General features: G+C 37.3%; 1 protein-coding gene across 7 annotated transcripts in view; it reads right to left on the bottom strand.

Annotated features, from left to right (window-relative positions):
* TBC1D5 (TBC1 domain family member 5) overlaps positions 1–23,263 on the bottom strand; it is a 294,380-nt gene that overhangs the window by 91,459 nt on the left and 179,658 nt on the right. For all 7 annotated transcript variants that reach the window (XM_088150763.1, XM_088150764.1, XM_088150760.1 and 4 more), the window contains 3 exons: positions 22,674–22,724; positions 22,516–22,585; positions 19,857–20,029 (listed from right to left, as the gene is read on the bottom strand). In XM_088150763.1, coding sequence (XP_088006889.1) covers positions 19,857–20,029; positions 22,516–22,585; positions 22,674–22,724 — 294 coding nt within the window. The remainder of the gene's footprint in view (positions 1–19,856; positions 20,030–22,515; positions 22,586–22,673; positions 22,725–23,263) is intronic.

The raw sequence follows: 23,263 nt of genomic DNA on the forward strand, positions 1-23,263 counted from the left end.
ACATAAAGCAAACCCCATCCCATTTTAGCACTGAAGATGTTACCTAGCTGGGTAATGAAATGTTTGCAAGAAAAGAACCAAGCTCAGAGAACCCCAAGGACTCCACAGTTCAACCCTGAGCTACACACATTCGCCTCTATTGGTAGCTGAAGCTTTTTAGCCTTAGCCCTCCAGAGCTAAAGCTTTGCAAAAAGCTCCTGGAGCGCAGCATGCCAAAAAGCTTTAGCTCCTGAGGGCTAAGGCTGATGTGTTCTATCTGGCAGCCAAAGGTGGGACTAGTCTACCCATAGAAAATGGAAAGGAGAGGGTTGAGGGGGGCTGTAAGGACCCAGTCTACCTGCCTATTTCCCAGGAGCGGGCTGGTCTACCTGGAGGGGAAGAAGGAAAAAAAAAAAAACCAGGAGGGAAGAAGGGGTGCTTCCCCCCCCCCGCAGCGCAAAGCAAAAGCCCAGCCCAGCCCAGCCCTGTCCAGCCCTGCCCAGAAGCTTTTTACAAAAGGGTGTTTTGGTGTGCTGCACTCCAGGAGCTTTTTGCAAAGGGGCTTTTTGGATCAAGAAGCCAGTGAAGGTCAGCTAGGTCAGCAGAGTGCGGGTTGGGGGGGGCCAAGAGGGCAGAGATTGGGGGAAGACAGGCAGGTGGGGGGGAGTTGAAGTGCCCCTGTGGTCAAAAGTGCGGGCAGGCTGCCAAGTTCTTAACTTCAAACAGTTGCTGAATGAATGGTCGTAAGTCGAGGACTACCTGCATGTTATTCTTATCATATTCAGCAACTAATCATCAATTCCACATATTTGCAAAGCATTCTGCGATTCAATTTTATTCAATTTATCATATACTGACTGTAAATCAACAAGAATACAATAAACTTTTTTCTCACAATCATACATTTCCTAATGATCTACTGAAGACCGAAAGTCTGCACAGAACTTGGCCAGCACAAAGCTGGAAACAGTTTTCCAACTAGATTCTCTGTCAGCTATTGTATTAGAATTCTGCCAAGCAACTTTGTAGGCACGCTTAACAAAATACTCTGACTGTGGTTTTTGTATTCACTCTTGCATTATACAGGTGAAACTCGAAAAATTAGAATATCGTGCAAATGTTCATTTATGTCAGTAAGGCAACTCAAAAGGTGAAACCAATATATGAGATAGACGCATTACATGCAAAGCGAGATATGTCAAGCCTTACTTTGGTATAATTGTGATGATTATGGCGTATAGCTTATGAAAACCCCAAATTCACAATCTCAGAAAATTAGAATAGTGTGAAAAGGTTCAATATTCTAGGCTCAAAGTGTCCCACTCTAATCAGCTAATGAATCCATAACACCTGCAAAGGGTTCCTGAGCCTTTAAATGGTCTCTCAGGCTGGTTCAGTAGGAATCACAAGCATGGGAAAGACTGCTGACCTGACAGTTGTGCAGAAAACCATCATTGACACCCTCCATAAGGAGGGAAAGCCCCAAAAGGTAATTGCAAAAGAAGTTGGATGTTCCCAAAGTGCTGTATCAAAGCACATCAACAGAAGGTTATGTGGAAGGGAAAAGTGTGGAAGAAAAAGGTGAACAAGCAGCAGGGATGACTGCAGCCTGGAGAGGATTGTCAGAAAAAGGCCATTCAAAAGTGTTGGGGATTTCCCAAGGAGTGGACTGAGGCTGGAGTTAGTGCATCAAGAGCCACCCTACACAGACGGATCCTGGACATGGGCTTCAAATGTTGTATTCCTCTTGTCAAGCCGCTCCTGAACAACAAACAACGTCAGAAGCGTCTTACCTGGGCCACAGAAAAAAAGAACTGGTCTGTTGCCCAGTGGTCCAAAGTCCTCTTTTCTGATGAGAGCAACTTTTGCATCTCATTTGGGAACCAAGGACCCAGAGTCTGGAGGAAGAATGGAGAGGCACACAATGCATGATGCTTGAAGTCCAGTGTGAATTTTCCACAGTCTGTGTTGATTTGGGGAGCCATGTCATCTGCTGGTGTTGGTCCACTGTGCTTCATTAAGTCCAGGGTCAACGCAGCCGTCTACCAGGAGGTTTTGGAGCACTTCATGCTTCCTTTCGCAGACGAGCTTTATGGGGATGCTGACTTCATTTTCCAGCAGGACTTGGCACCTGCCCACACTGCCAAAAGTACCAAAACCTGGTTCAATGACCATGGGATTACTGTGCTTGATTGGCCGGCAAACTCGCCTGACCTGAACCCCATAGAGAATCTATGGGGCATTGCCAAGAGAAAGATGAGGGACATGAGACCGAACAATGCAGCGGAGCTGAAGGCCGCTACTGAAGCATCCTGGTCTTCCATAACATCTCAGCAGTGCCACAGGCTGATAGCATCCATGCCACGCCGCATTGCGGCAGTCATTGCTGCAAAAGGGGCCCAATCCAAGTACTGAGTACATATGCATGCTTATACTTTGCAGATGTCCAATATTGTTCTATTTCAACTCCTTGTGTTATTGATGTCATGTAATATTCTAATTTTCTGAGATTGTGAATTTGGGGTTTTCATAAGCTATACGCCATAATCATCACAATTATACCAAAGTAAGGCTTGACATATCTCGCTTTGCATGTAATGCGTCTATCTCATATATTGGTTTCACCTTTTGAGTTGCCTTACTGACATAAATGAACATTTGCACGATATTCTAATTTTTCGAGTTTCACCTGTATAGGGGAACAATAACAATTCTTACAACTGTCAACAACACATGTAATCTTCATGCTGACATAAAATAAGTCACACAGCACACTACAAGCAAGCCACATCTGTATTTTAACATTTCTCCAGGTACACCATTATACCTGCAGCTTTACCATTTTTCAACATTCTCACAGCACTTACAGGTGGTCTTCGGCTTACAACAGCAATGGGAACTAGAATTGCCGTTGCTAAGCGACGTGGTCATAAAATGTGATATTACAGAATTGCCATCGTTAAGCAAGGACCTCATATGACTGCAACTTTTGACTTCCTGTTGGCTTCCCCATTGACTTTGTTTGTGGGAAGCCAGCAGGGAACATCAAAAATCGTGATCATGTGACCATGGCTTGCTGTGATGTTGTAATTGTAAGCCAGAACCCAATGCCTGAATCATGATCACATGGCCGCGAAGGCCCTGTGATGACTGGAACTATGAGGACCCATCATAAGTATCATTTGTTTAGTGCCGTTGTAACTTTGAAAGATTGCTGAACATATGGCTGTAACCCGAGGACTACCTGTATAACTTTCTTTTTATCAATTATGTTGGACACAAACTTTTCAATAATCCATTTCAATCCTACTCTTTAGCATATATCTATTATTGCCAGAGAAATCTCTAAAATACTCCTTCCAGTATTCCCTCAAGGCTCACCTCAAATCATTAAATTATTTTTTTTCCCCTCAATTCTATTCACTCTTCTAGAGGTTCTTGGTTTAGCTTTTTTTCAAAAGGTTATCATCCTTGAGTTGTGCCTGTGCCACATGCAGCATTTCCTAGTAATGGTAAGGACAATATTGATCAGCGAGTTAAAAGAGAAAAAGGACTTTGAGAAAGATGACAGAATTTGAAATGCTTATACAAAACTAAAATAATCTACCAGGACATATTTATAAACTGTTGCTGAACAGACACAGAGACAGAACAAATTAAGAACTGTATGATAAAATGGATACAAAAGTGGAGAGAAGTAATTTGATGGACCATTGGAAAAGCTATGGAAAAAAATAATAACATTTACTTCAAACTACAATCTAAGGGAAAACAGGTATAAAATGTCCTACAAATGGTATGTAACTCCATCTACAAATAGTAAGATAGGTAAAGCATATAACAAATGTTGGAAATGCCCTAACAAAGAAGGAACATTTTACCACATGTGGTGGTCATGCAAAAAATGCAAGAGTATTGGAAAGAAATACATAAAAAATCTAAAACATTTCAAAAATAAAATTTGAATTGAAACCACAGATGTTTCTATTAGGCATAATACCAGAAAATGTAAATGAAAAATATAACATTTTATGATGATAAATGTTGACTACAGCAAGAATAAACCTAGCACAACATTGGAAAAGAGATACCTTGCCTACAGTATCAGACTGGAGACTAAAACTAAAATTGACAGTACAGTGGTACCTCGGGTCACGAACTTAATTCGTTCTGCGACCCGAATCAAATTTTCCCATAAGGTTCAATGTAAATATGGTTAATCCGTTCTGACCCCTACGAATTTGGTCGCCAACCAATTTTGGTCGCGACCCGAATCAAATTTTCCCATAAGGTTCAATGTAAATACAGTTAATCCGTTCTGAACCATATGTATATTTTTTTTAAACCACAAAAATATGAAATAAAGTACAGTACAGTACAGTATGAAGAGAGAGAACACTATCCTTGCTTGAGGCGACTTCTGGCATGGAGGACAGGAAGGCGGATGGGGAGGCGGTTATTGTTTGGAGGGAGAGTCCCCCTCCCTACAGGAAGCCACGACCACGTGTCACAGCAGGGAAAATGGCCGCGGATCCTGTTCGTCACCCGATGCGGAGTTCGCGAACGGAAGCAAAATTTTATTAACGGTGCTGTTCATGAACCGAATTGTTCGTGAACAGAAGCGTTCGTGACCCGAGGTACCACTGTATATATCCACAATAGAAGCCTAACTAAGTAAGAATGGCTCCCTTACCTAGAATATATCACAAAGTAACAATAGAAGAGAATATGTGTAGCTCAGGGTTGAACTGCGGAGTCCTTGGGGTTCTCTGAGCTTAGTTGTTTTCTTGCAAACATTTCGTTACCCAGCGAGGTAATATCTTCAAGCTCAGAGAACCCCAAGGACTCCACATCACAAAGTAAGGCAGATTTAAATATTTGTAATACAGTTTTTAGGACTCAATACTATGTAGTATTGTTTTTTGTATTAAGTTGCTACTGTTTTCTCTTACTTTTTGTATTTGCCTTTTTCTGTATTTTTATATTTTAATAAACACAAACAAACATACAGAGAGAGAGAGAAAACACACATTTACTTTCCATACCTTAAGTGCTTCCAGGTTGTGACTGTCCCCATTTTGTCATGCAAAATGGTGTTTGTGAGGTTTTGGGCTTTTGTATATTCCACCCTTGTCCGTTATTTCCAGGATATTGACTTTGAAAAGGAAACCCCAAGCTATTTAAATGATTTAATCTGCTCTATATTGATGCCATAAATTTTCCATTAGTAGTGGCCTGACACAGCATTTCTAGGCAACATTAGCAATTGATATATTTATTTTCATATTTCACTTTATTTCTATATAGGATTCTATTCATTTAGCTGTTATCTAAATTTGCAATTTTTGTCTTTTTACATATTTTAGCTATACACTTTTATTTTAGTCTTACTTCTCTTTTGTTATCTTTTTTTTTTTGTTCTTTTCTTTCTCTTCCTTTGTCTAAATTGCTTAATTGTTTTTATCTTGTTTTTTCTTTACTTTTGTAGCACTGTTATAGAACTATCATTAAATCTGGTTACTGCACATAATAAAAGTTTTGTTGAATTAGTACCAGCTAGTTTTGGCATATTTTAGCAGTATACCACAAATGCAACCAAAGCAAGTATGCTCCATGTACAAGTTCCTAGTGGTACATGATTTCCATTATATAAAATAAAATAAAGTAAAATAAAAAAATAAAACTTCGTAAAGTAAGTAAGGTTGAAAGACAATGTCAGGCCCAAATACATTGTTTATGGTTGGGTGGATTTGAAAATAAACCCCAATTTTAAATAAATAAATATTAATTCATTTATTAATCATATTTATATGGCTGTCTATCACAATGTGACTCTGGGAGGCTTACAAGCAACCAAAAAAACAATTTTAAAAACATTCAAAAGTACAAAAAATTAATATTATTATAAAAGGCAAAGAAAGAGCATCAGATTATATACAATGGAGCCATCTAATCAAATTACCATTTCCTTGTGATCCCTAGGCCTGCTGATACAACCAAATTTTAAGGGATTTTCAGAAGATTGGGAGAGATGGAGCCAGTCTCATCTCAGGGGGGATGATGCTCCACGGGGCGGATACCATGGCAGAAAAGGTTTGTCTCCTGGGTCCTGTCAGATGTAACTCTTTCACAGACGGGACCCACATTTCAATGAATGCCCTCAACAACTATATAGTATGTCAGCTGAAAAGAACAAAATCTCTCAGTTGTGATCAATTGGTAGCCTACGATCTGAAACGGAACTATTCTGAAAAAAATTGACATAGATCCTACTTATTTTATATATGTGGCTTTTCCTTCCAATTCTTAAAAATAAAAATAAATTATAGATTGTATCCAGTGGTGGCATGAATGATACAAATTCTTTCCTGGGTCCAGTATCACTGCAGGTAAAAACTCAAAACCTATTTGTAACTAGGCATTATGTACATTCAAACATAGATACATACTTCAATTCATATATTTTAAATAAAAATGAGGAAGTTAAAGAGCCAGTGCTTTTTGTTTTTAATGCTTGGCATCTCCATGTAATAGAGTATGGATGCTAACTACTGGGAGTAATAACAGTAATTGTAACAAATGATTCATTATTCATTTCCATTGCAATGTGGTAGTCTAACCATTAGCATTAAGTAATTTTTGCTACATATTTTAAATCAGTTATATTAATGTGTATATCCCAAACATCTATAAGTACACAATTTTTTACATACTGTTAAATTAGTAGCACATTGAATACATCAAAGTTGAAAGATAATACAGATGGTTAAGTTTTCCAAAGTTTATTTATTGATCTGCAAGAACAATCCCAGTTAAATTACCATAAACCTTCACATCCACAACAACTGCTAATCCAGCTAATAGGAATTAAGGGACATAGAAGATACATAATAAGCATCTGGGGAATATAGAATTTATCCCATGAGTGCAATAAAGGAATCATAATTTAAGAGTGCTGAAGCCCTAGTGCATCATGAAGGTCCTTCCTTACAAATGACATTAATTGCATAGCCAGCAGATGCTTATTATGTATTCTAGTTCCCTGCAAAGAAAAAAAAATCATTTAAAATGTAAAGGTTTAATGCTATTTTAAGAAGAGTGTAACACAGCTGTTTGGTGATGTCACCGGCAAGCTTGAATAGCCCAATTTGGAGGCCCCATTCAGAGGCTTACCATTGGCACAAAAGCTATATAAACATATACCCCAAATGTTTAGCAATACATGATGCATGTTTTCTTGCATATATGAAAAAAACATTGCACAATGATTGCAGCATGTCTCACACAACTCTGCAATATCTGTTTCCTATGACCTTGTAAATTAGCTTCTCTGAACACCATCAGACAGAAAGGAAAATAGGCAGTACGCCTTTGGGCAGCCAGGCCAGATCATATTTCATCATTATTTGACTGCATCGTATTTTTACAAATGTAAAAGCTATGCAAATCTTCTGTGGGCAAATTTTAGGAAAACTACAAGGTCTCAAAACAGAGCTTGTCTCAATCTGCGCCATCCAGTTGTACTGCAATTCTCAGGCAGTATAAACAATCAGCCTTCACCTACATACTACTGTCTAGATGTACTGGAATTCCATTGATATAATTTCCAAGTGCTGGACATACTGGTGAAGTCTTTTTTTAAAAAAATACCATAAAAGATCGATGTAGTTGGTATATCTAATCATTACCGTTGCCAAAGAATGTGCTATCGAGTGATCAAACAATGACTGAACAAGGGGTGATAAACAGATCCAAAACAATGCCTCTTTTTCTTGGAGTGGTCCCACTGATTATCACACATATCACTCAGTATCTATAATGGAACTTATGAGCTTACCATCTTACCATCTTATGAGCTAAATCTTTTCAACAACCTGACAGCTGTGCCCCACTAAGCCAAATTGGTCTATTAATATTCAGTCGTTAAGGAAGTGGGAATAGAAAAGAGAATGGTTTTTCTCTTTTACTGCCTATTATTTTATTTCAACCATGCAACAGATAAAATTCTGTAAACATTTTGCTGATGACAAAAACAAGCACTGCCAATAAGAATAATTCCTAAGCACAACTAAATATTATTAGCAAGTACTGGCTGTCAGACAGGTTGGAGGTATTCTGAATTACTCCAAACAGACTTATATGCTGATAAACACTTGTGTACCCTTGCAGCTGCCCTTATCCTGGTTAACATTTGGGGAACACAGCTTAGATTCTGTATAGGAAATTTCCATGTTGTTTTACATACCACTCTTGGTATATGACTCCTTCCTAGCTGAGGGCCACATTGGGTTTTTGACTAGCATACTAAGAGGTCCACTTTTAATGTAGTGCTTGTGACTGGGTTAAAAAAACAAAGTTTGATTTGTGTAGATTTAAATAGAATTAAAATTAAATGTAGTTAATATGACACTCCGGGCATGTATTTAATAATTTCCCCCTTGTGTCATATTAAAAATGACAATTTGGTGACAATTATGGGGTCTGCATGTGGCCTCAGATTATTCAAAGTGTCACGCAAAATCCTTTCCCATAACTGTAAACTCCATTCTGAGTTGTTCTGTTTCTCAAATCCAAGCGCTGATCATTTCAGCTATTGATGCTGCCTGCATTTTGCATTTGTAAGTCAGTCTCCTAACACAGAGCAAATACAGATGATTTAATGCTTCTAAGTCTCACGATGACTACAACAGGGTTCTCATTAAAGTTTCTATCATTCTGACAGATATGGAAAAGTGATCTGCCACCACAAGATTAATGAAAACGGACTCATGTGAGCAGCTCACCCATTCTAAACACTAGCACCATTTATGAGACTGCTTTTGCAGAGGGTAGGACTTTTTCCATTACATATGTGCTCTGCTTATGCCAACATGTGATTATTCAAATCTAACAATACATCCTGAAACAAACTGACAATTTTATAATTCTTCATTTCCAGGCCCAATATACGTTACTCAAATTATAAAAATGAAAATTATTTCCTTTTGCATTTACTCTAGAAATGCTATTTTAATACAAGTTTAAATATATTCATATACTTTCTAATTAACACCCCTTTTATTCACCATTTGTATCCTAACTGGATACCATCCTGATTTTATTGTGTGCCACCAAGTTTATTCTTGAAAGGAGAAAATGACAGATCTAAAGTAAGTCTCTGTTGGTTCTAATACACTTTAGTATGTTGTTAGGAAACATTCTGCTGGCTCTTTTAACTTTAATAAAATCATTATCAGTGTACATCATCTTCTGACAGAAGTACTTTATATGTAAGGGAACGTGCAGTAAATCTAAGTGTGAACTAAACAACAGATTAAGGAGCTTGCAGGCTAGTTCACATGGAAGCTTCTCCCATGCAATCTCTTTAATGAGAGGGAGTTATGGGGCAAAAAATAAGCAAAAAATGTCTACATACAGATTGATGTGCAGCTGTATTCTAAGGGGCTACAATTGTTCCATGTCTTTAGGATTAATTAATCTTAACATTATTAAGATAATAAGTTATCTTCTGACATGCCTATTGAAATTTAGCAGGGAGTAAGCAGCAGTAGATTTTTGTATGGATGGATTATGAGCATAATTCCATTCTGGAACTCAAAACAAATTCCTATCTTCAGAATTATTTAATCTAATATCTGTATTTTACTCAGACTGGTGGATTTCAAAGTTCTAGTTTAATCAACCTTAAAATATAAAATTCACAGCAAGCATCAGTACCTAATTTTAAAAAAATTAGGTCATATCTGGTTATTATTTGGATGGGAGGCCACCAGAAAATCCCAGGACTATAAGGTACATTGGGAAGTAAAAAAAAAAATCCTCAAAGAAGATAATAGAAAAACTAGTTCTTAACTGTTGCCAAAACTTGTTCATGTAGTCATCAATAGCTGACCTTGAGAGAGAATTTATGTTTAAATTCTAAGAGCTATTAAGATTTGGTATTAACAACTTTCAGAAGTCAGTAATTACAAGACTAGATCCCTGAGCCTCCCTCCTCTAAGTCCTGCTGTGCTGCCTCGTTGTGGTGGATATGTGTGTGTGTGTGTGTGTTCCTGGAAGGGATAAGGAAAATGCTGGGAGTTTATGCCAAGAGTATATATTTCCAGCAGGCTCACCCAAGACATAAAGGTCATTCTAGCTGCCCAGCTAAAGCAAGCAGGCACCTATATTGAGTAGCAACAATATAGGAAAATGCTGCAGGTGCGTGATCACTTTATGACATCAATTGATACTGTGCAGGAGAAAGCAATAGTAAATCACTCCTGCGTTTTTACCAAGAAAACTACTTCGATAGAAAATACAAAATGATTAATGATATAGTGCCAGATGATGGGCCCCTCAGGTTGGATGGCACTCAACTTACTACTGAGAAAGAGGTGAGGATCTTTCAAAGCACTAATGGTATTTATGACGTGGATAAATTAAAACCTTTGGGGCATTTAGTTGCTGATGTTGCCATACAGAAAAAGAAAATCTGAAGCTGCAAAGACAGACTCACAGTGGGAACATGGAACATAAGTAGCATGAACATGGGAAATCTCAACACAGTGAGAGATGAAATAAATTAATGACTACAAATTGACATCTTAGGCATCAGTGAATTGAGATGGACTGGGATAGGACACTTTTAGCAAGAAGATCACAGAGTTTACTACTCAAGATGTGAAAAACAAAGAAGGATCGGTATAGCTTTCACAGTTCGGAAGGGTATATCAAGAACAGTACTTGACTACAATGCCATTATGACCAAATAATATCAATTAGAGTTTGTGGACAACCCTTTAATATGATGATCATCCATGTTTATGCTCCAACTACTGATTCAGAAGAAGAGCAGGTTGGTAAGTTAAGATTGAGTTCAAACTGAAATCGACAAAGCATGCAAGTACAATGTGCTACTTGTGATTGGAAACTGAATGCCAAAGTTGGAAATATTAAGGAGGAAAATGGATTGTATGGCTTAGGAAACCGAAATGAAGCAGGAACCCGAAATCACTGTCATGCCAATGATTTCTTCATAGCTAACACTGTCTTCAAACAACCAAAACGATGGCTCTATTCATGAACATCACCAAATGGAGTATATAGAAATCAAATTGAATATATTATTGCTAAAAGGAGATGGAAGAGCTCAGGTATAGCATCAAAGACATGGCCAAGTGCTGACTGTGGAACAGATCACGAACTGCTCATGTGCAAGCTCTGCATTAAGCTAAAGAAGAAAAAGAAAACCAGCCAGTTTCCATGATATGATCTTGAACAAGGAGAACATCAGTAATTGCTTTGAAGTCCTGAACCTCATTGATAGAGAATCAGAGGAACTATGGAATGAACTTAAAGAAGCTGTTAAGAATGAATGTGAAAAGAGACTGCCAAAAATGAAGAAAGAGAAGAAAGCAAACTGGATGTCAGAACAAACTGCGGAAATTGCCAAAAAGAGAAATGAAGCTAAAGAAAGAAAAAAATCTCAGGAAGGAACTTTACAAAGAGTTTCAGAGAGCTGTTGGAAAAGACAAGAGGCAGTATTACAACAACACCTGTAAAGAAAACGAAGATGGAAACAGACATGGAAAAACAAGGAAAGTCTTTCAAAAGATCTCTGAACTCAGAAGGAAGTTCTAACCTTGAATTGGTACGCTAGAGGATGCCAATGGACAGAGTCAGTGGAAAGTAACCAATTCAAAGGAGATCAAACTAAGATGAAAGGCATATACTGAAACACTGTTCAGTAGAGATGTCAACATCCAAGATACCTTAAAAGATATTTCCTACTTACAAGAACTTCTACTACTAGAAGATGAAGTTAGATCAGCACTCTGGTCATTACCAAGTCAGAAGGCTACAGAAATATGGCAAACAACAGTAAATGTTCCTACAAAACTATGCCAGCAAAGCTAGAGAATGACACAGTGGTCAACAGATTGGAAGAGGTCGATCTACATTCCAATACCAAAAAAGGAGACTTAATGGAGTGTGCAAACTATTGTACTTTCACATGCTAGAAAAATGCTTAGGATCAACCAATGCAGATTAAAGCCCTATATGGAAAAAGAGATGCTAGCTGGCTTTAGAAAAGGGCAAGAAACACGAGACATCAGGGCTGATGCATGCTGGATAACTGAGAAAGCCAAAAAATACCAAAAAGAAGTCCCTATTTGCTTCATTGATTATAGAAAAGCCCTCGATTGTATCAATCATGTCAAGCTGTAGAACATGCTCAGAAAATGGAAGTCCAGAACATCTTATTATCCTCATACAGGTCAGGAAGCCAGAGTTTGGACAGAACATGGTAAAACAGACTGGCTCCAAGTTGGTAAAGGCATGCTTTACTCTCCCTTTATTTATTCAATTTATAAACTGAACAGATATTAAGGGAAGCTGAATTGCAAGATGATGAGCATGGTTTTAAAACTGAAGGAAAAAATATCAATAACTTGCACTATGCTGATGATACTACTCTGATAGCCAGAAATGCAAAGGATCTGCAAGCTCTAGTAATAAAAGTCAAGGAGCGCAGTGAAAAAAATGGGACTAAAATTAAATTTAAAGAATAACAAATTAAGGACAGCAGGTAGAACAACCAGAAGAAATAATGAAAATTTTGAAGTGGTAGATAGCTTCTGCCTTTTTGGATCAACTATCAACAATAAAGAAATAAGTAGTCAAGAAACATGCCACAGACTAGCACATGGTACAGTAGCTATGAAGGCCCTGGAAAAGATATTCAAATGCCGTGATGTGCCTATACCTACAAAAACCAGAATAGTGCAGCCAATGGTATTACCTGTGACACTATATGGAAGCAAAATTTGGACTTTGAAGAAGCAGCATAGAAAGACTATTGATACTTTTGAAATTTGGTGTTGGAGAAGACTCCTGAGGATACCATGGACAGCCAAGAAACAAACAAATGGATCATCAAATTAATCAACTCAGAGTTCTCACCTGAAGCACAAATGACCAGCTCAAATTGTCCTACTTCGGATATATTATGTGAAGACTGGAAAAGGCTCTAATGCTAGGAAAGGTGGAAAGAAAGAGAAGATGACAATCAGCAGCAAGGTGGATGGACTCAATTACAGTGGTGATGGGTGCACCATTCAAAGACCTGAAGGACCATGTTAGGGACAGATTGTCATGGACAAAATCTATCTATGTGATCATTAAGAGTTGACACCAACATGATGGCACATAATCAATCAAAGATCCTTAATTACTGTGGGTTGAAAAAACTGACGTCAAAAGTGCTGATTATTCTTTTAGAATTTGTTTCCCTTGGTTAAAACTGTGTGAATAGGAAACTTGCTCTAAATCAAGCAAGTTTTTTAAAATATATGTTCAGCTTTAGTTCCATGCAAGCCATATAACTGGATTAAGCCACGTTTCATGGAACATATTGGCTTATTTGCCTTTTGTGCTTTATTGTCCACAAATATCATGTATCTCTTTTTATGTACATCTGTTTTGTCATTTCTTTTATACTAGTAATTATGACATTATTCCTGGGTAGTTCAGGAAAGATCAGTTTTATGTTAATAACTGTTCTGAGATCATGGTGGAATCTTTTGCGGTTGCTTCCACAACAAGAATCCAAAGTGTAGCAAAAATAGCTTTACATTTGAATCTCTTCCTAGAAAACTCATCATATGCATTGCCAAAGGCCTTTATCTATCTCACAATCCAGTGCACTGTATTTTAACTTGCAGTCTGTTCCTATTTTACTTCTCTTCCAGACACTTATTAAGATGTGCTTGTGCTTGCCATGTAACTGTATCTGTATCTCTTGCTGTAACATATTCTAAGGGCTAGAGATCAGAAGCATATCATCTGCATCTAGGAATATCGTAAGAAATCTGTATTCTATCCTCATAGCTACACAGTGCTACTCATTAACATCTCAGCGTATAATTAAGTGGCATGAGAATAGAACTCAAATGGATACTTCTCATTTTTCAACCATCTTTCAATCTACTTATGTACCAATCACTTTCAACACATGAGAACAAATTACTAAACAACGTCTAAATCCACATTTAGTTTAAAGTAGATAAAGAATATCAGTTGCATTATCCTTTTCATCTGATATACAACAGGAAAAGAGAGTGACAGACACACGATAAGACTGACAGTACAATTTTATATAGTAAGATATGTGTAAATTTCTATACTTACAAATATGTAGTAAAACAAGACTATAAACACATATCAACAAAATTCCACATATAGTTTCAATGGGTGTGTTTATACATTAAACCAACTAAGTTTGTTTTAATCAAGAATAAATTATATCTGTCTGGGTTCATTCAACATGTTACACTAAGGGTTCTCAAACTGTGGGTCATGACTTCCCTGGGACTGTAAGCCTTTTGGTGGTTGAAAATTGTTACAAGGCTGATCAAGCTTGTGTAGGCAAAGCAGAAGTGCTGTCTCAAATCTCTGTGCACTTTGCTTGGACAAGCCTATTATAAATTTGCACAGGCAAAGTCATCAGCAAAGCCCAGAGTTGTAATAGTGCTCCTGATTGGCCTATGTTGGCTTATGTGTACAGCAAAATGGGAGCACTCTCAAAACATGTTCCTGCTTTGCCTGAAGAAGCCTGCAGTAGGCTTGCTCAGACAAAGTAGGGAGCACAATCTGAAGAGAGTCTGGCAGATGGTTTCTTGCCAGCTGGTGAATTCTGGCTGACATACCGTATACCTAGTTCTTGGAGTGCCTGTACAAGTGTATATGTAACTGAAATCCAGTATTTTTACCCATTATTTTAAACTTCTAGCCTTTCAAAATGGATTTTGTTGTTGTTGTTGTTGTTGTGTGATAAGAAAATAGTTGAGAGCCAGTTTGGAGTAGTTTGTAGTGGTGGTTAAGGCATCAGGCTAGAAACCGGGAGACCATGAGTTCTAATCCCGCCTAGGCACAAAGCCAGCTGGGTGACCTTGGGCCAGTCACTTTCTCTCAGCCCTAGGAAGCAAGGAAGGGCAAACCACTTCCAAAAACCATGCCAAGAAAACTGCAGGGACTTATCCACGCAGTCTCCGAGAATGAGACACGACTGAATGGATTAAAAAAGAGAGAACAGTTAAAGATAACCCAACTAAAAGTAAGCCCAAGTCAACTTCTGTTTCAACAAATGTTAGACATAATCCAAAAAGTGAAGTGGATTACAATAATTATTCTGCACTATAACTCATTAGGGTCAAGGGTCAGAGAAATTAACATTTAAATACCATTTAATTTAAGACATTAATCACTCTTATTCTGTATAATTTTAACAATTACACTGGATATTAAATCTGTTGTAATTTTAGAGCCCCTGATATTTTTGGTGACTTTTTAATTCTGTATGTGTGTGTGTGTGTGTTTGTGTATATGTGTGTGTAGATTATTAGAAGGAATTAACAAATATTTTGCCATGTGATAATCTTGTCTTTCTCCCATCAATCCTATGAATCCTGGCTATCACTTCTATTGTTATTTATTTGTTGTAGCTGTTTTGAATGTTGTTGAAACAAAAACAAATGTCATGATTCTTTTAACAGAAGCAAATTATTGAATGAACTGTGCTTACTCTTAGCACAATATGTAGTCATCTAAATCTCAACTCTTTCTTCAGATCCTCCCTTACCTGGAACTGATGCACAAAACACTCTACAAGTTATTGCAGCACACCTACAACACACTGCAAGAGGGCCAGGTATAGGTTACCTTTCCACCAAGCCCAACTCAAATATTGCACAACTTCATTGCTCATCATGCTTTTGTGATCACATGTAGAGATGTACAGGAACCCCCATGCTTGCACTGAGCATCAGTAATAATGCAGTGGGACTCCCATATAGGTGGCAGCCAAAGTAAATGCTGCAAGCTAGACTGAGTTACATACTTATTGCCTCTGATCTCTGTCTCATTTCTCTGCATATGTCTCTTGGTAGTTTGAATATGACAAGCAAAAATATAGGGTTTCCCCTACCTCCCTGGGGAGGGGGAAAATATTTTTGTTATCCACACTTTTTTTTATGTCTGGGGACAGAAATTTATTGATGGGATGGCATTTGTTAAATAATACAGGGAAAAAAATGCTGTTCCTCATCTCCCTTCCATCCCCCTGTTATGACCATGACTTTCTTTGCCTTCTCACTGGCATTGTTCTAGATTAATGTTGGCAACTGTTCATCTTACTAATTGAGAAAAACCATAATGGTATATTTGGGTTTCACACAAGAAAGATTGGCTTTACATGAGGTAAAATATAGCAAGTATCTGGGAAGTGGATAGCCATCAAGTATGAATGGTTTAGCTAGTACATATTCTCTTTTAGATTGGATTAGAAAAGATTATTATAATGGCCTTCTTCTAACTCTGTTAAGTTACCCTGTGATTCTACACTACCACTGAATATAGAAATATGAAAAGTTTTCATAATACAGTGGTACCTCGGTTCACGAACTTAATTCATTCCGTGACTCTGGTCGCGAACCGAATTGGTTGCGAACGGAATCAAATTTTCCCATAAGGTTCAATGTAAATATGGTTAATCCGTTCTGACCCCTACGAATGTGGTCGCCAACCGATTTTGGTCGCCAACCGAATCAAATTTTCCCATAAGGTTCAATGTAAATACGGTTAATCCGTTCTGAACCATATGTATTTTTTTTTAAACCACAAAAATATGAAACAAAGTACAGTACAGTATGAAGAGAGAGAATACTAACCTTGCTTGAGGCGACTTCTGGCGTAGAGGACAGGAAGGCGGGTGGGGAGGCGGTTATTGTTTGGAGGGAGAGTCCCCCTCCCTACAGGAAGCCACGACCACGTGTCACAGCAGGGAAAATGGCCGCGGGTCATTTTCGTCACCCGATGCAGAGTTCATGAACGGAAGCAAAATTTTGCGAACGGTGCTGGTCGCGAACCAAATTGTTTGTGAACAGAAGCGTTCGTGAACCGAGATACCACTGTACCTTTATCCTTTTAATCTTTCAGCTTTTAATCTTTCAGTTTTTAATCTTTAATCTTTCAAATTAGGACAACCTGCCTGTTAGCAAAAATATCTCTTTTACTCTGAATCAGGAATAGCATTCTTCTCCACTAACATTTAGGAAATAATCCAAACATTCATTGCAGGAAAAATGTATCTAATGTCTAACAATACTACAGAATCAAAATTACCATATGTTAACATATTATAAGAAATAAAAAGATCTGAGACTTTTCATTGCACTGAGAGTTGTTATACTACCAGGGCTGTGCAGACTTTGCAAATAATTCAGAATTGTTTCAGAACTTTCATAAGCATTAATGGTGCTAAGTAGTTTCCTTTAAAAGCAGCAGGATCTTCTTTCAGATTTCATGTAGAAATCTGAAAGAGACATTCAAGCTTTAATGAACAGAAAATAGTGTTGTACTTGCACAAGGTCTAAGCACTTCTGAATCACTTGTGAAGCATGCATAGCCCTAAATACTAATACATAATTCTATTTGAAGTTTCAAGTGAAATTCTGTTGCAATGGTAAGTTTAATGACAGGTTACAAATCACTAGGCACTTATCTGTAAATAAAATTCCAATTGTAAAATTAATTATCCTACGCAACAGATGGTCATCACTCATCTCATTGCCTTATGTCACCTTCCTCTACTTACATGAATACCTGCATAACTACTATAGTTTTTTCCTACCTATCTCACCTGTCAGTTTATTCAGGAGAGGAGTGAGCATTTGTATATGTTTTCTGATCAACAGTGAATAATAAAAACGTGATGAGGGCATCAGGATAAGTATGAAGCTGCCATTAAATGCCAATTTCAATAACCACTTCCAAAGGAAATAATATGTTTGTTGAGAACAGTATTTTCCTCCTCTTTGCAGACTACTTCTATATCACTGAAAGCTTCTAAATGTTGTATACCACCCAGAGTTATTATGGGTGGTATACAACATCCACAATCTGAAAGGCAGATAAACAGACAGACCGATCACATAAACAAGAGGCTAGCAACATGGCACCTTCCAAGATTTTGGCCATTTCAAACTGTATATTTAAATGAACTACCTGCAGTTCTATCATGCACCAGTGGTTCTGAGTCTACAGGTTGGCAATTACTGGCTTAGAAGAAACAACAAATGGTGTTCTGCTGAAAATTTAGAAGAAAGGAGTTTCCATCTCTTGTTCCAGATTAATTTCCAGAATGCAAAATCATGGCGGCTAACTATTATATTTGAATTAGGTGGACTCAATTTATTAAACTCTGATTTGTTAGTACTAGCATTTCAACTATGACTTTTATATCTATCATTCATTTCTTTAGAGTTATATGCCATTTCCCCTTTGGGCACTCAAGATGGCATATATAATGCTCTCTCCTCTAATTTAATCATCACAAAAATAAGTATTTGAAATAAATTGATAAATTGTAACTGGTCCAACATCAATCAATTAATTATCTGACTGGGTATAGTTTTGAACCAGGTGCTTCCCTGGTCCTAGTCCAGCCTTTTAACTATTAATTTATATAGGCTTATGGAAAATATAAACTAAAATACATTCTACTGTGTGCACTTTACATAATTTCTGAAAAATCTAAATAAGAAAGGTACTAGCACTCTATGTACTATGCATTTTACTCAATCTTGATAGGGGCAGGGTAAGTTTGCTAAGGGCTGTAATTTTGCCTTAACTCTGTTTTGTATCTTGTTCCTACTGAAATGTTCTTTATGTAGAGAAATTAGAGCACAATATTTATAGTACATTTAATATAATACTTTACTTTTAATTAACATTATAAAATGTTGATATTTGTGAAATGTTACATTATTTTATACTGAGCAAGATAAACATTAGTAGCCATTAACCATACATACAGAATGTAATCTGTATTCATTTATAATTCTTATGGTGTTTTATTTGCAAAATTTTTACTATGAACACTAATAGTTAATGTAGCCATCTGTACTGCTTTGCCGGGGGGACAGTCAATGAGCAAGGTGAATCTGTATGCTTCAACAGAACACAGCTGGCTAATGCTAGAATTTCTATCTTATACACTAGGCTTCTTGCTTGCTAAAAAATAACAACAGAAGGAGGACATTCCAAATTGTTTCCTGGACTTAAGAATAATAAATCCACTTCTGCTGCCAATCATGCAATACATCCTTTCCACTTCAAACAATATATTAATGACATATTAAAAAATCAAGATAGGTATGGGCAACCTTAAACACTTAGTGCCTAATTTCATATAGGTGGAGAGAGCCTAAATGGAGAAGTGGAAAGTGAGATGGGGATAAAAATGAAAGCAAAAGCTGAAAAGCTTAGGATATATCAGAAAAGGAAGAGAAGAGAAGAGAAGAGAAGAGAAGAGAAGAGAAGAGAAGAGAAGAGAAGAGAAGAGAAGAGAAGAGAAGAGAAGAGAAGAGAAGAGAAGGCAGGCAGGCAGGCAAGAAAAAAAAAGAGGTAGCCTTCTTTGCTTATGGAACGGAACCTGCATATCTCAGGAACATGGCTCCAGTAGGCTATCCTGAGGAAATGCAATTCTTGATGTAAGATTTGTTGCAACCACAGCTATTACTTAAACACATACACCATCATTATTTTATTAATAATCAAATGTCTGCCTAAATTTGGAAGTAAGGGGTTGTTATAACTCCCCTCTCCCCCAAAAAGAGTAAAAGCATAAGCAACTCTGGCTCTATTTTCTTTGCTTTTATTATAGCATGACAAATTGTATTTGCAGAACTTTGAGAGCTTTGAACTCTGGAATATATCTAGAAATATGACAGTAGAGGGAACATACATGAAAGATGGATATCACTGAAAGTTGCTGTTGATGTGCTTTAAATTTAACATTTCCTGTATTTAAAAAGTAATCAAACCAAAATACTTACAGTCCATAAATCTGTGGTGCAATCTCAAGCCTGTTCAGATGCATGTAGAGCTCAATATCGTGTTTCTTTAGCAAATGGTCTTGGATCTGGTTAACTTTTGCAACAATAGCTATTGATGGACCTATATCTTGTGGTCTTGCAAATGGAATAGGGGTCATCACAGCATCTTTTTCCTATTAAAATGGATAAAAACAAAAATGATACATCTAAATAATTAACTGAGATACCCACACAAAAGTTTACAAAAAATTAATCATAATTGCTGAAGCATAAATATATGTCCCCTGCAGCTGAACATTCTTGTAAAGACAAAGAAAACTTTGCATTTAGGATTCTAGATTAGAAAGCTGTAGGCATTGCTGTTAAATTTATCAATCTACAAAGCCTGCAATCAAAATATAAGTCAACAACGTTATGAAGAGATCCCTCCCCCCGCAATACAAACGTGTGAGGAGAAAAAAAAAAAGATTTATTAATATTTAAGGCCTTTGTTAATAAAAATAGCTATAAAGCAATAAATGCTAACACCAAATAAAACAAGCTTACAGAGCAATAAATAAAATTGCTATGTGGACTAAAGTTTTCAGTCATGGACAGGAAGCCGGAAAACAGATGGACAAAGTAAAGTGCTGATGGAAGGAGTGTGGCAGGAGAAAGAAACAGGGAGGTGGTATAAAATTAGCACCAAGGATGATAGCATATCTTGGGAGTCAAGATTGTGGTTTGTGGTTTTAAGGAATAAAAAGGGATTGCTGACAAGGGGTCAGGGCCACTTGGCCTCAAGCTGTCCATTTGACCGCCTGTCCGTGCTGGTCCTCATTGCAATGTGATTTTATGTAAGTATGTTATGTTTTTGCCTATTGAACTACCTTTTAATAAAATTTTAACCTTTAGAGTCTTTGAAGTGGTCAGTGTTTTGGTGTGTATGTCTCTTATGCTTAACGAGGTTTTCCCCTGACACATGTAAGTGCTATGGTATTATACATCAGAAATGCAGCTAGGAGTTTCCATAATATTCAGTTTCAAATTCAGGTGAAGAGATGGAAATAGGCAAGTTTTCTGGTCCTTCGTTATCTGCAATATGCACCAGTATGCTTTCCAATGCACATTCTGAGTGTGTGTATGGGCTTTGGGTAAGATAACATAGTGGATCTCTCTCTTGCTCCTCTCTGCCATCGCCTTCATGACTTCCTCTTTCTCTGGGACCAATCCCCAACTCTTGCTAGATTCTGATGTTGGGCTCGTTTTGGAGACCCTGAGGCTACTGGTCCTTGGGGACTTCAATTTATTGCATTTCAGGAGTTCATGACCTCAATGGCAACCACAAATCTGTGCCAAATTATTAAAGGCCTGACATGTACTGGGATTGTACTTTAGATCAGTTTTTGTCTCAGGCAGTTGTGACATGATCTGGTTTTGGAGTGATTAGATCACTTTCTAATTGTTTTTCAGCTTGCTGGGCCATCCTCCCACTCTGTGAGGTTGGCTGTGTTCGATTGGCCTGACCTAGGCAACTGATGGGCCTTGAAGGATTCCAGAAGGAGCTTGGGGTTTTCCCAGTTTGGCAGAGCCTTAGTTTAGCTAAGGAATGAGCAGGTGGCTGGGCCCTGGACCAGATTCCTCCTACGCAACCTTTCCCTATGTGTTGATCCAGGCTGCTCCTTGGTTTTCCAAGATGCTCAGGGAGATGAAGCACCAGAAGAGATGTCTGAAGAACAGATGGAGGAAGATGAAGACCAAGTCTGACTGAACACAAGTAAGAGTGCATAGATGGGATCACATTGTAGCAATAAGGGCAGCAAACACAGTTACTTATATACCCTTATTATTTCTAATGATAATCACCTGGCAGTACTGTTTAATGTGACTCATTTCCTGCTGGTGAAGGATGAGTCACAAGAACATCTTGTTGTGCAATTCAGGTGCAATTCAAGCTGCTAGTTATCACCTTTAAAGCCCTTCATGGCATAGGGCCTAATTATATAAGGGATCACCTTTTTCCAGTTGTTTCTACCCATCTGGTGCAAGTGGGCAGTGGGCACACTCCAGGTCCCATCAAATAGGCAGTGTCATCTTGTGGGACCTAGGAAATGTACCTTCTTTGTCCAAGTGCCTGCCTTCAGGAATGATAACTCCCCAGAGATCCATATGGCTCCCATCCTGATGACATTCAGGAAGCTATTAAAGACCTAGCTATTTTCCTATGCTTTGGGGCAGGATGAAATGTGAGACCTTTGGATGGGTTTCTTTTTTGGTTATATGTTATTTACATTCCTTTTTTGTTTTGTTTACATTTTTTATTAATTGTAAGCTGCCCAGAGTTGCTGGCAGTTGGGCAGCCTATAAATTGCATGCATGCATCCGTGAATAAATAAATAGTACAGTGACATACTTGATCTGATCAGATTACTGATCTCTGTGTCAAAAAGACTAATGCAGTTTTGTTTTGATGTGGTACTGTAGTCACAAGGGAATATGGAATTATATTATATAATAAATTATATAATAAATTATAATTGTTTACCATGAAAATTTTAAGTTGCCCAAGACTGAAATCTTCAAAGATATTGTTACAACATACTTTAAAAATAACATATTTACTCTCATTCAATAATTATACTGAATTAATTTTTACTTATGAATTTTTATCAACAGGTACCTTTTGACTGTCATGTTCATAGGTTGAAAACCAATGTTCTGCTGTTTTCATTAGATGGGTGAACATTGCACTGAAAAAAATTACATTATTTCATAAGAATGATAATTATAATTATCAGATACATAAATGTAAGAACAGATGAAAATTACTGAACATACTATGCATCATGCTCCAGGTAGTCAGGATTCAAAAGAACGTTCATTTCCTCACTGGAAAAAAACAATACACATACATATTTAAACATTTATTTCTGGAAGTTCCCTTAACTAACTTATAGAAGAAATGCAAGCTAAGTAAAACTAGCCTTTATAATTAAAATTATAATTCCTGTTTAGACAAATGGAGCCTTTACTCTCTATAGATCAGCCTTTCTATAGATCAGAAACAAACTAGCTGCCTCGTCTGCAAAACAATGAAGGAACTATCTAATTATTTGAAATAACAAATTACTGAATGCCACAATGTATTATTTCAATAAATTTGATCTAGAATAATTGATCAGTGTTTGCTGAAAACAAACAAACAAACAAACAAACAAACAAACAAACAAACAAAAAGCTTAATGGTCAAATATATTATTAAAACAGTACTTTATTTGAATAGAATTTATTTTTTATCACATTTTAGCAGCAATTAATCAGTGACAATGGCTCTTATTCATTTTCTTCTGTGGTTACAACTCTAATATTAAAGGAGAAAGATAACATGCACAGTGAATGTACCACTGAGAAATTTGACACTTTTTTCC

Source organism: Python bivittatus, unplaced genomic scaffold (assembly GCF_059951505.1).
Source record: "Python bivittatus isolate LINGU-HERP-01145 unplaced genomic scaffold, Pbiv_v1 ctg000610_np1212, whole genome shotgun sequence".
NCBI lineage: Eukaryota > Metazoa > Chordata > Lepidosauria > Squamata > Pythonidae > Python > Python bivittatus.